Source organism: Neoarius graeffei, chromosome 12 (genome assembly GCF_027579695.1).
Source record: "Neoarius graeffei isolate fNeoGra1 chromosome 12, fNeoGra1.pri, whole genome shotgun sequence".
Taxonomy (NCBI): Eukaryota; Metazoa; Chordata; class Actinopteri; order Siluriformes; family Ariidae; genus Neoarius; species Neoarius graeffei.
Genome location: NC_083580.1, coordinates 21,482,048 through 21,495,840, shown reverse-complemented (window position 1 = coordinate 21,495,840; position 13,793 = coordinate 21,482,048). Strand labels below are relative to the sequence as shown.

At 37.9% G+C, this 13,793-nt stretch overlaps 1 protein-coding gene across 1 annotated transcript in view; it reads left to right on the top strand.

Moving 5' to 3' along the window:
• Positions 1 to 13,793, top strand: part of kcnt1a (potassium sodium-activated channel subfamily T member 1a) — a 193,863-nt gene that overhangs the window by 155,608 nt on the left and 24,462 nt on the right. The window contains exons 23-27 of the mRNA XM_060936623.1: positions 2,585 to 2,656; positions 6,795 to 6,929; positions 7,027 to 7,138; positions 7,292 to 7,393; positions 13,373 to 13,456. Coding sequence (XP_060792606.1) covers positions 2,585 to 2,656; positions 6,795 to 6,929; positions 7,027 to 7,138; positions 7,292 to 7,393; positions 13,373 to 13,456 — 505 coding nt within the window. The remainder of the gene's footprint in view (positions 1 to 2,584; positions 2,657 to 6,794; positions 6,930 to 7,026; positions 7,139 to 7,291; positions 7,394 to 13,372; positions 13,457 to 13,793) is intronic.

The window sequence follows — 13,793 nt, the reverse complement described above, 5'->3', positions numbered from 1 at the left end:
ATTTGTGTGTGTGTGTGGGAAGAAACCTCTTTCAGCTCAGATGCATCATCAGCAACATGTCCTGAGTGCACAAAGAAGAAGACATTTCTAATAAATCTTATAAATATGATAAATATAAGATTTGTGTGGTTATATTTGAACTGCACTTTACCTTGAAAATCACAGTGAAAGCAGGAGAGAGAGAGAGCACAAGCAAGATCAACTTAAAAAAGCAAAAGAAACTAGGAAAATGAAAGTGTGAATGCCTTTGAGTGGCATAAGTTCTCCAATTTGTTTTAAAGCAAAGCATTATCAATTACTTCTCATCTGTTTCCTGTATGTGAGCAGTGAATTTGTGATGAGGTGCAGGTCAATATTACTAGAACTTTTCCATTTGTGAAATATGTTTCTAATATTCTAACTGCAGCATGGGTATAAATTCACATTGAAATATGTAGATTTATTCAATGATTTACTAAAACATACAGATTGATTTTCAAACAGTGCCTATGAAAATAAAAGAGGAAAATAGCAGGTCATGTCCCTTTTGAGCATTTGTCTCATCTTAATAATATATGGAAGTCTAGCCCCAGCAATGTGACTTGCCATGACTGAAGGTCTATTTGTATTGTGTGCAGTTTAATACAACCAAACATCAGGTGTTAAATTTGCATAAACCCGTTTCCATAATTTGACGAGAACATAAAACCATTTTTTTAAAGCTTCTTGAAGTTATAAGTTAATATTGCCGTAGGAAATTTACATATACCTTAACGATACACTGGATATCGTTACTTATTCTATCATTCAGTGGATATGAGCAATTGCACGCTCTCACTGGCTACTCTACTACTAGGCTATCAGTTCATATACCATGAGTAGAGAAAAATAAAATGGCGGAGCGCATCAAGTCAGATATATCACTTTGTTTTAAGTATTTAAAAGAAACAGAAATAGCTAAAAGAATGGAGTTTTTCCCTCCAATATCTCCTGTTCCACACTCCAGCCCAGTTGGTGGCAGTAATGCACCTTTAAGTTGGTTTGCCAACTGCCAAAAAACCCTAAAGAAGAATTACTGTATAGAGGACTATATATTGAGCTCATTGGTAAAATGAAAAAACACTTTTGGAGACTAGTCCGTCGTGCTGGTATTTATGTCATTACTGTCGCACAATTAAAACGTGCCAGATCAGGCAGCTGGTGGGTTTTCAAAATAATAAATACATGCATGTGTTTTTGTGATAAATCCATATTATACTGCGCGTATTTCCCAGATTAATAAATACAAAGTACCTGCATCTTTCAGTTCTTTTAAATCAAGACTGAATACTTTCTTCTTTGCCACTGCCTTTTATTAAATCAAATTTGAGACTTTTAATTTGATTTCTTTGAGCGCGACCACAATGCATGATGGGATATATTGCTTTGGTTAGTGACCATCGGTTGTACACTACTTTTCGTGATGCATTGTGGGATATTTTGAGTGCACTATATAGGGTGTAATAATCTTCACTATATAGTGAGTAGGGAGCGATTTTGGACACAGGGCTTGTTACTGAACCAACCTAGGGCGAAATAAAATCTCTACTCGAAAACAAAATAGCAAAAAAAGCGCAACAAAATATGGAATTAAAAGTATTTGATGGTAGGAACATATCTTTTTTTTTATTTTTCAAGAATTATTATTAGAGCATTTTTCACAAATTGCTACTGTCATTTCGCTAGTTTGTTTACATTCTAAGCAGAAATTATTTTGTTGGACATTTTGTATATAAAGTTTTTATTTATCAAATTTGTAAAAAATAAAAATGCTCTGTTTCTCAAAATCCAGTGAATATGGAGGGAATAAAAAAGTTATTCCACTCAATCTCATCATACATGGCTTATAGCCAACTCAGCGCTACGCACCTCGTTGGCGATCAGCTCATGTACAACTCGATTTCGTGGAATAACTGTTAAATATACCTTATGACAACTACACATATGTCTACATGTGTTATTTTGTGTTTAAAAAAGCAGCTTTCCTCATGGGGACCTGAACAGTTCCCCATAAGGTAAAAACTCATATTCCTATCCTTGTGGGGACATGTCGTGCCAATCCAGATATAAAAGCATGCCCACATATACACCCTCACACCAGCACATCTGGATATCTCTAAATACACCCTTTCTTTACCACTTTCATACACACAGTACTAACTGTACGTGTCATAGGACATTGGCCAGGCACAGTGTCATCTAATACGGATGGACTTTCACCACAATTACCATCTTCACCAAACAACTGTAATCAAACCTTTAGCAAATTCATACATGTTTATGACCAACAGTAGATTACAATGCAGCTCCTGGTTCATGGCTTCTGAGAAGTCAAGACTCTTTTATTTAGTTTATTGTCCCCTTTTTCTTTAATTACTTGAAAGGAGAAGGCTGTATATACAGTATCTTTGTAGAAACACCAACCTAATATCAGTCACCACTGATGTTATGACACCAAATTCAGAGAAATACTCTTTATGTTGATCTTAGGTCAACAAAGTATACGACATTCTTATGGGCATGTTTGTGGATAATTTGTATTAGTTTGCTTTCCTGTTTGCTGTAGGCCTGATGAACATTTCCTGGAAGCCATTTCCTGTTTCCCAATGGTCTACTACATGGTTGGAACCATTGACAAGTAAGCATGTATTAAATGATTATCTTTAATGATTATTACACTCGTCTCTTTGGATCTTTTTACCTCCGCCAACTTTGTTGGAGAAGGTTATGTTTTCGCCTCCATTTGTTTGTTTGTCTGTTCTCAGTGTAACTCAAAAAGTAGTGAACGGATTTTGATGAAATTTAGTGTAGGCTTTAGTATTATCCTAGGTTCAAATGATTTGATTTTGATGTTGATTATATATAGCTTGGCAGAGGTATGCACTCAACCAAGTCCCCTAGTTCTTTCCTTGTTACATTGCAGTCCTCGAAAAAAAATCTCCCAGCCTTACTTGCCCAATGGGCAAGCAGCACCCAAAACATACTTGGCCGAAAAGCAATTCCACTTGCCCAGAGCTTTAGTTCATTTTGGAGAGGACAGAATTCAGTTGATTTTTTTTTTATATATAGGGGAAGCAGCATAATTATCATAAATCCATAAAACCATAACACCAATATAAGCAGACACATTCAGAAAGATAGAAGTTCTAGTAGCAGAGGAATGAATAATTTAGGATATATTAAGCTGTAGAGAGTTTTGAATGACTAGAATAATAATGCTGGAGCTTTGTTTCTGTTATCAGAGGAACCCAGTCCTGTGCAAAATGTCACCGTGGAACCAGAGTGTAGAAATGAACCTACAGTTCGAGAGAGTTCTACACAAACACAACACACTGAACTTTACAACAGCTGCACGCATGTTAAATGGAAATAAATCGGCTCAGGCAGGAAACACTATTTTGGATAAAATTGTTACTGTCCGTCACACACTGATCAACCTGTGAGACTCAGCTGTGACTTTGAATCGAGAATAAATGAAAAGGGAACTGAACATTAACCATTTATTGAAATTATTATTACAAGAATGATTATAGTTACTGTATGACTATAGCTACAACTGGAATGTGCTGATCGTTAGTGTTTGTAATTATTGTACCATCCACTATTAAATAAAATTAAAATAAAATCTTACAATATTATTTGAAAGTCTAGAGCAAGATATTTTATTATTTTACAAATAATAACACTTCAGATATTGTTTTAACAATAATAAGTGTCACCGTATAAATAATAGTGTAAATTGCTGTGTAACTAAAGATGTCCTTGGGGTTGATGAGACATGGAGGGGTGGGGATACCATCTAGCCCACAGTTTAGGTCGGAGTCCTTTGAGAGTAAATGCTTTGGCTTTCGCAACATTCTGTTCCCAAAAGTTGATGTTGGGAAATAGTCTTTACACAAAGAATGTTTTCTTGCTTCTGTAGTTTTTTTAAACTGTTCTTCCGTGTCAGGACTTTTCGGGGAAAAGAATGTATATTCCAACATGTAGCTAATGCTAACGCTAGACCACAAATCTGCACCGTCACTCCAGTCATTTCGAGGAATTCTGTACAGATCATAACCACTAATAAACTTTAATTTCCATGTATATCTATCCTTCGCTTCTTCCTGACTAAGATTGTCCAAGTAATCCGGTAGTAGAGCTTTTTTAGCTGTAGTTTTCTTCGGACAACAGCAACAGACGCCGGACATCTCCGCTTGGCTTCAGTGTGTGAACAGCCAATCAGCAAGTCCCGTATGTGTTCACGATTTACAACCAATGGGAGACACTCTTTGTCGGCTCTCCACCAATCACAGGCTCCCGTGCCACAGTGGTGATATGTTGATAAATATTTAGAAAATAAAAATGATATCATTACGAAATATAGGAAACCATCAAAAACAATAAAAAAAATCATAATATTTATTCTGGTTAGAGGTAAGGAACATTATTCAGTGATATTGTTTATTAACTCCAATTGTGATATAAAAGTTCCAAGTTTGACACCCGCCCACTTCAACCGTGCTGCTGGCACATGATGTCCTTGATCTTCATCGCCCTTAGCCAATTGGTATAATTACATCATTATGTGGACCCCTCTGAGCTGTGCTTTTTCAGTACACTCAAACACACGCATACTTCGACGAATTATAACCAAAAACAAGGAAATTTGAATGATTTCCTCAAAATATTTTTTGTACTTTTATATATTGTTGTGTTGATGAATAAAACTTTTTAATGCATTTCACGTGAAACAAGACGAGCTACTTTAGACCAGTTCCCTGCTCTCTTAGCGCCTGTGTTGCTTAGGTTGCCAGCACTAACTTTTGTCATCCGACCAGACGGTTACCATTAAAGTTTTACTCGTCCTTGCACAGACTTTAGTCGCTTTGGATGATCGAACATGAGGTTTTTCGAGCATTGCATTGTAACACTTAATTTCATGTTGTACTGCATTTACAAATCATTTAGCGCATCTGTCCACATTTCCACCCAAATATTTGGCACATTTCTAGCTATTTCCAAGTCGGCCAAAAGAAACTGCAAATGGTTGTCTAGATTCATCAACTATGCAAAAGCGATGAGATTGCATCATAAAAAAAAAAGAGCACCAAATAAGCATGCACTGTCTTGAGAGACTGAAACAGATGCGTGCTACTGAATCTTTTCAGACAAATATTTTATTGACGTGTCTGATCAGCTGTTCTAATGTGCAAAAACAGAAATTAGACACACACACACACACACACACACACACACACACACACACAAGTCTTAGGTACATATTATTATTTTTTTTTTTCATGGTCCAAATCCTGAGCTCTGATTGGCTGTCGAGCGGGTCCGTATCCTACGATACGGACCCCAGTTACAGACCTCTGGCAACTCGCTGGTTCACAACAAACATAGCATTTTTTTCAACATTTATCTTTTTAAATAAGAATTACTTATAAGATTATCAAAAATCTTGTAAATTTTTGCCAGCATTTCTCAGGAGAATAGCATTCATTTTACAGCATGGATAGTGATAACAACGGTCTTCACAGCGAAAGCGAGTTTTACTACCCTGAGGAAGAAGAAATAAAAGAAAAAATTTCGGGAGAAAGCTAAAAACCTGTAACTGTTGCTAACGCTGAGTAAAAACATGGCTGAATCCTGAATGACTCCTATTTGTATAAATAGGGGACTACATAGGCAGCAAAATGTAGGGTTTTTTTTCCTGCCATGGAATTGCACTTATATACCAAGGAGGAAGCCATTTGCATTACAGCCGTGAATGAGGATTCAAATTAGCATTAATTTTACAGCATGGATAGTGATAATGACAGTGTTCACAGCGAAAGCGAGTTTTACTCCCCTGAGGAAGAAGAAATAAAAGAAAGCATTTCAGGAGAAAGCTAAAAACCTGTAACTTGCTAACGCTGAGCAAAAACATGGCTGAATCCTGAATGACTCAATTTTGTATAAACAGGGGACTACATAGGCGGCAAAATGTAGATTTTTTCCTGCCATGGAAGTGCACTTGTATACTGAGGAGAAAGCAATTTGCATTACAGCCGTGAATGAGGATTCAAAATGGCAGCTCGGCTCGGTTTTCCCATTTGGGTGCTCTCGTTTTCTGTTAGAATTTGGTAAAGAAAAAAATACAGATATTATTTACCAGCTTAAGGTCGGTCCATATGGTGAAATACTGTGACCTCGGCCTTGAATACTGGCTTCGGCCCAGAGGGCCTCGCTCAGTACTTTCAAGACCTCGGTCACGGTATTTCACCATACAGACCTCCCAGCTGGTAAATATGTATTACCACTTCTAAATCAGATTTTAAAATCTCTTTTTTCATTACTAAATAATGTACGGTCTCGTTGAGGTTTTGTTAGTTTTAAATTCTTGTAATCGTTGTTGATTTTCATTTTTGTTATTTCTTAAAATTTTTACCTTATTTCAGCCTTGTACAGCATTTTGGTGGAACCATTGTTATTTTTTAAATGTGCTATACAAATGAATTTGACTTAAATTGACAAGCAAAGCAATTCTATAAAGCAAATATGTCTTCAAAATTAATGAAATTAAATGTTTTCCATAAAGAAATAGTACAAAATCAGGAAATAGTTAAAAAAAAACAGTCTGAGGTATAATTTAACTTTGCCTGGCGCACTTGTTTATAGCTCTATCTCTGCAAATATCTCTAAGACAATACGACTTTTGTACAGTACTAAATATATCCATGCCTATGGGTATGTGTATGACTTTTTTGATGCAGGGGTAAAATCTGATTGGTCACTTGTGTGATTGACAGCTTGGACAGCCTGTTACAGTGTGGTGTGCTGTATGCTGATAACCTGGTGGTGGTGGATAAAGAGAGCACAATGAGCGCGGAGGAGGATTACATGGCTGACGCTAAAACTATCGTCAACGTTCAGACCATGTTTAGGTGAAATCAAACTGGAAACCTCTATGTAATAATAAAGCGGCTAGAGATGATGAGATGAGATGAGATAATAATAATAATAATAATAAACTCTTTCTAGGTTGTTCCCCAGTCTCAGTATTATTACAGAGCTGACTCACCCATCCAATATGCGCTTCATGCAATTCAGAGCAAAGGACAGCTACTCGCTGGCTCTGGCCAGACTTGAGAAGGTGAGCAAATGTTATAGGTCAGAGGATAAGGCAAACCTGGAAAAATATATATATATATACCTTTGTGAATAGATTTGGCTCTGAAACCTTCTGAATGTACTACAATGAAGATAATTTTTCTTGTGTGTGTGTGTGTGTGTGTCTTTTCTTCAGAAGGAGCGTGATAAAGGTTCTAATCTGGCCTTCATGTACCGCCTGCCGTTTGCCGCTGGCCGAGTTTTCAGCATCAGCATGCTGGATACACTCCTCTACCAGGTGTGAGTTTTTTACCAATATAGAGTGCTTATGTGTTTAGGTGAGAGAGCAAAAGAGAAATACAGACTGTGAAATCTAATTATATATGCGGTGTACTGATTTGTCTAACACTTTAATTTTACATATAGAGAGACAATGCCCTCTGTTGGATGGCATTTCTCACAACCACATGCTATAATGTTTATTATTATGTAATAGATCAAGATTCCTGTGTTCACTAGTGTAATGCAAAGTTTGACAACCCACCTCAAGAACAGGGAGGATTAACGGGAGCAAGACTGTATCACCTCAAAATGTGAATGACACAGAGGTTGTCTTTGTTTTTTTGTGCATTTATACATTTTTGCTAAGGTTCCCAGACCAGCATAATAATTCAATATCATCAATGGGGTCCTCCGCTGTGCACGCTTCCTGTAATTCATTAAAGGGGAATTGAAGGCAAATAGGACTCAACTTGTCACATGTTATTTACCAGCTTAAGGTCGGTCCGTATCGTGAAATACCGTGACCGAGGTCTTGAAAGTACTGACCGAGGCCCTCTGGGCTAAGGTCAGTATTCAAGGTCAAGGTCATGGTATTTCACCATACGGACCGACCTTAAGCTGGTAAATAATATATTTATTTTTTTCTTTACCAAATTCTAACAGAAAACGAGAGCGCCCGAAAGGGAAAACCGAGCCGAGGTGAGCCGCCATTTTGAATCCTCATTCACGGCTGTAATGCAAATTGCTTCCTCCTCGGTATACAAGTGCACTTCCATGGCAGGAAAAAAAACTACATTTTGCCGCCTATGTAGTCCCCTATTTATACAAATAAGAGTCATTCAGGATTCAGCCATGTTTTTGCTCGGCGTTAGCAAGTTACAGGTTTTTAGCTTTCTCCTGAAATGCTTTCTTTTATTTCTTCTTCCTCAGGGGAGTAAAACTCGCTTTCACTGTGAACACTGTCGTTATCGCTATCCATGCTGTAAAATTAATGCTATTTTGAATCCTCATTCACGGCTGTAATGCAAATGGCTTCCTCCTCGGTATATAAGTGCACTTCCATGGCAGGAAAAAAAAACTACATTTTGCCGCCTATGTAGTCCCCTATTTATACAAAATTGAGTCATTCAGGATTCAGCCATGTTTTTGCTCGGCGTTAGCAACAGTTGCAGGTTTTTAGCTTTCTCCTGAAATGTTTTCTTTTATTTCTTCTTCCTCAGGGTAGTAAAACTCGCTTTCGCTGTGAAGACTGTCGTTATCGCTATCCATGATGTAAAATTAATGCTATTCTCCTGAGAAATGCAAAAATAAATGTTTGTTGTTGTTGTGAACGAGCGAGTCGCCAGAGGGCCGTATCCGGGGTCCGTAACTGGGGTCCGTACTGTAGGATACGGACCCGCTCGCCAGCCAATCAGAGCACAGGATTTGATGGAAACCGGACCGTGACAAAAAAATAGTCAAGTCCATAAATATTTGGACATTGAAAAAATACTACATACTACCATTTTTTTATTATCAAAATTCTATTTATCTCATTTTATTAAATATAAGAATACCTTTCTGACAGCTATTTTGTCACCGCTATAGCAAGTTATGAGTGTTTGAAATATGCTATGTAATATATCAGTCCATATGTCAAAGCAATGGCCGTAAATGAGATTTGCTGAGACTTGTGCAAGACTTCGTAGGACGGAAGTAAAATGTACAGCGGAAATCAAAGTGACCAACATCTGCCAATGTTGTCAAAAGACACACGCACCCTCTTTCGAATCCTGACATAATCAAGCTGGAAGTTTTCCCTGTGTCCGAAATCGCTCCCTACTCACTATATAGTGTGGACGCCATTTTGTAGTGCTGTCCGAAAGCTTAGTAAGGATTATGTGCGAAATGCGCTCAGTATAATATGTATTTATCACAAAAATACATGCATGTATTTATTATTTTTGAAAACCCACCAGCCGCCTGATCCGGCACGTTTTAATTGCACGACAGTAATGACGTACATACCAGCGTGACGCGCTAGTCCTTATCCTGTCGTCTTTCCAACTCTTCTCTACGCCACGCTGGTTCGGAGTCGTATGGAATAATCTCCATCACTGATGAAGCCGGCAAATCTCGAAATTCATCTAAATTGGAATGATACGGCGATCTAGCTGCTGTGTAAACAGTTTTCAAAATGGCGGCGCTGGCACGTCACGTTTGAACTCTCGCACAAGTCTCGTGAAGATCACATGGATAAGCGATGCCTGCCGTGGACCATACGAACTACATTCAACATGACTAAAAACCGAAAAGGCCAATAAGTGTAATATAATATGCCAATACGAGTCACAATATAAGATTAATAAAACCGAAAACGTAATTGAATAACACGTTAATTAAGAAATAAAGCAAGTCTTAAAATGTCTTCAGTTCCCCTTTAATAATTCCCAGTTCAAACTTCCCACTTCTGAGTTAATTTCAAATCCAGCAATAGTGATATCTGGGTGTGTGTTTGGAAGTGTGGGCGTTCGCAGAGTCAAAAAAGCTTCAAAAAGATTGTTTCATAATACTTACAAACATACTGAACTGTGTAGCTATATTTGACAATATTACATTATATGGCATTTAGCAGACGCTGTTATTCAGAGCGACATACAGCGAGTGCAAAAGTCAGGTACACGAAGTGCTGAACTTCTAGACAAGAAAGTTCTAGTGCTAGCTGAACAAGTGACAGCAATACCTAGTGTAATATCCTGTTGAAATACCAATACTCAAACAGCCAAGGAAACAAACCAACCATATAATGTGCAACTAAGTAGAGAACTCAGAACAGCTAACCCCAGGCTGGACCGTACACAGCCTGGGTTGGTCTAGACTGAAACGCAGTTACACAGTGGACAGGGGAAAAGGGGATAGGTGCAGTCTGAAGAGGTGAGTGTGACTACATGCATTGGAAGATACAAATGAGTAGGAATGTGTTTGGAAAATGCACAAATACTAACAATATGTTGTATAACCCGTAGTGTTGTAGTCAAGACCACCTAAACCGAGACCAAGTCATGACCAAGATCAGACTGTGTCAAGACCAAGACTTTGAGGGGTTGAGACCAAGTCAAGACCAAAGCAGGGCGAGACCGAGTTAAGACCAGAACTGGACCAGTGTGTGTGAAGGGGGGCGGGGAGGGGTGGCGGCCGTTAACAGTTATGAAAATTTCGAATTTGCAATCAGTCATGTTATTGGTTGCATTTGAAGCAGGAAGTTTTACATCCAATCACAGTAGCGATGTTAACAAATAAATCAGACAATACACAGGCAATGTAGTGCTGTCCCAACAGTTGTGGTCTTGACTGGTCTTGAAATAAAATCTCGAATCTCTGTCCAAAACTGAGACAAGACCCAGTAAAAATGTGGGTTCCAAGACGAGACTGAGATCTTCAAAAAGTGGTCTTGAGACCAAGACCGGTCTCAAGGACTACAATGCTAATAACCCGACTTATATTTAATGAGCAAAGCAAGTGTAGTTTGCACTGATGGTAATGGTATATCTAAAGAATTTCATACTGTTTTATACACTTTGTCAGCTTTGTGAAATTTCAATATCCTCAGTTTTAGGTCTTAATAACTGTTTAATAGTTTGTTATAGAGTGTAAAATTATAGTTCTGCCATATGGCACATTCAACTATCAGTAGGCAAAATAACTTTCATGGATTGGGTTGTTTCTAATAGATGATTTGAATGTCCTGTAAGATACACACACAATCAGAATTGTATTCAACCCCCCAATTGCAATCAGAAATATTCAACCCCCCAAAGATTTTAAGGATTTATCCATTGAAGTTTTTTTCAAAGAGCAAGTTTCTGCTTTGGATGACTTCTTTATGAGTTGAGTGATAGATAAAATCAACACAGAAAATGCCTGATGTAGTATTTGTGTGTAACAGTATATTTTAAGATAGTCATGTCACAATTATTCAACCCCTATATAATATTGTTGTTTTTAAAGCTTTCTGACAGTTTTTATGGCCTAAAGTGGAGTTGAAACATAATTAAGCCTTTGGGAACTCTATAATGATCCTTCATTTGCTTCAACTGTGATGCATAAACCCCACCCATGAAAGTATTCAAGGTAAGTTGCAATCATGGGAAAGACAAAAGAGCTTCCACAAAAGCTGAGAGAGGAGATTATTCCATCACACCTAAAGAGTCTTGGGTATAAGAAGATTTCCAAAAAATTTAACATTCCAAGAGACACCATTGGGAGCATTATAAGGAAGTTTAAAACTTATGGAACAGCTGCAAACCTGCATGGCCGTGGAAGAAAGCCCAAAATTTCATCAAGGGCCCTTAGCCACTTAGTCAGGACAACTAAGAAAAATCCCCATGTGACTGCAAGACACCTACAGGATGACATGATGAAGGCTGGTACAAGTGCTTCAGTGGCAACTATAAGACGTGCACTGAATAAACAAGGATTTTATGGCCGGACTCCAAGACGCACTCCACTCTTGACCACAAGGAACATCAAAAGTCGACTAGAATATGCCAGGAGGAATTTGGATAAGACTACAGAGTTTTGGGAGACCGTTCTATGGACTGATGAAACCAAACTGGAACTGTTTGGACATATGGACCAGCGGTATGTCTGTCATGCGAAAGGCCAGGCTTATGACCAGAAGAATACCATCCCCACAGTCAAGCATGGAGGTGGGTCATTGATGATGTGGGGCTGTTTTTCTGCGGCAGGAACTGGCAATCTTGATCGTGTACCTGGCATCATGGATTCCCAGAAATACCAGGCCATTTTAACCCCTTCAGTGCCCTTGGACGAGTCACATACGTCATGAAATCTTTTACTGCTGTGCCTGATGACGTACGCTACTCATCATAAACACCTCCTTTTATGTACCTTACATGGCACATTACTTTTACTTCACAGTGGCACGTTACCACGAGTTGGCCTAGTGGTTAGCCTCTCGCTCAGGAGATCACGGGTTCTATTTACAGTCGGGTCATACCAAAGACCATCATAAAAATGGTACCCAGTTACTTGGAATACATGGACCCTTGGTGTACGTTGTGTTTTCAAGTACTAGTAATTCATGTTTATGGACAGGTTTCACTGACAAGACCCGTTGTCTTGGGGGGGGGGGGGGGGGGGGGGGGGGGGGTTGGATGTTTTTGAAGTTATTTTTGATTACTAAAATTATTTTTACTCTACAACAGTGTTTTTTGTGATTTTTCTATACAAATATTAAAAATATAAAGTTCTGAACAAGTTAGAGAAAGATTATCAAAATATCCCAATTTTGACCTATTTTTGTCCTATATGCCCGGCACATTACAATTAATTATGGGTGGCAGCCAAGGGGTTAAAGAGGAACGTGATGCCTTCTGTTGACAAATTAAACTTTGGTGATCAATGGACTTTTCAGCAAGACAATGATCCCAAGCACACCTCCAAGTCAATCAAAGCTTGGTTGAGAAAATATCCTGGAACGTCCTGGAGTGGCCTTCTCAGTCACCAGATTTAAATCCAATTGAAAATCTTTGATGGGATTTAAAGAAGGCAGTTGCAGCACAGAAGCCATCAAACATCACTGAGCTAGAGGCTTTTGCACTTGAAGAATGGGCAAAGATTCCAATCGAGAGGTGTAAGAAGCTTGTCAGCAGTTACCGAAAATGTTTGTTATAAGTTATAAAAGTGAAAGGATGCTCCACAAAGTACTGAAGCTGGGGGTTGAATAATGGTGCACATGTGTTAAAAGATTTACATTTTCATTTGAACTTCAAAGTTAAGTCAACTTCTGTTGTCAAAATAATTCAGATATTTAATGAGGTTTTTTTGTCATTTATTGTCATTATCTTTCATCCACATCACTATAATGTCTTTTGAGGTGAGGGGGTTGAATATTTGTGATTGCAACTACCGGTGTATATATATATATATATATATATATATATATTTTTTTTTTTTTTTTTTATTTATTTATTTTTTTTCATTTGTTTGTTAGTGTTTCGTGAAGGACTACATGATCTCGATTACCCGTCTGCTGTTGGGACTCGACACCACACCCGGATCAGGATACCTGTGTGCTGTGAGTCAGCAATACCTCTATGTTTTTCTTTGGAAGTGTGAGTAGGAAGGTTATCCGTATGGGGGCAAAAAGATTGTAAAACGACACTCAAGTTACTGAAATGTGTAGCTGAAGTGTACTTGTGCACTTGCATTACATGTAAAGAATGCATAAATGAATTGGAAGGTACAAATGTGTATAATGTGTAAGTGTACACATTTTATAAATATTAAATGTGTGAAAATACACAAATTTGTGATTATCTAGTAGGTTTAATAACTGGGAATTGTTTAATGAGCAACATAAACAGTTTTCAGTGTTGGTAATAGTATTTATTTACTTATTTAGTTAGTTAGTT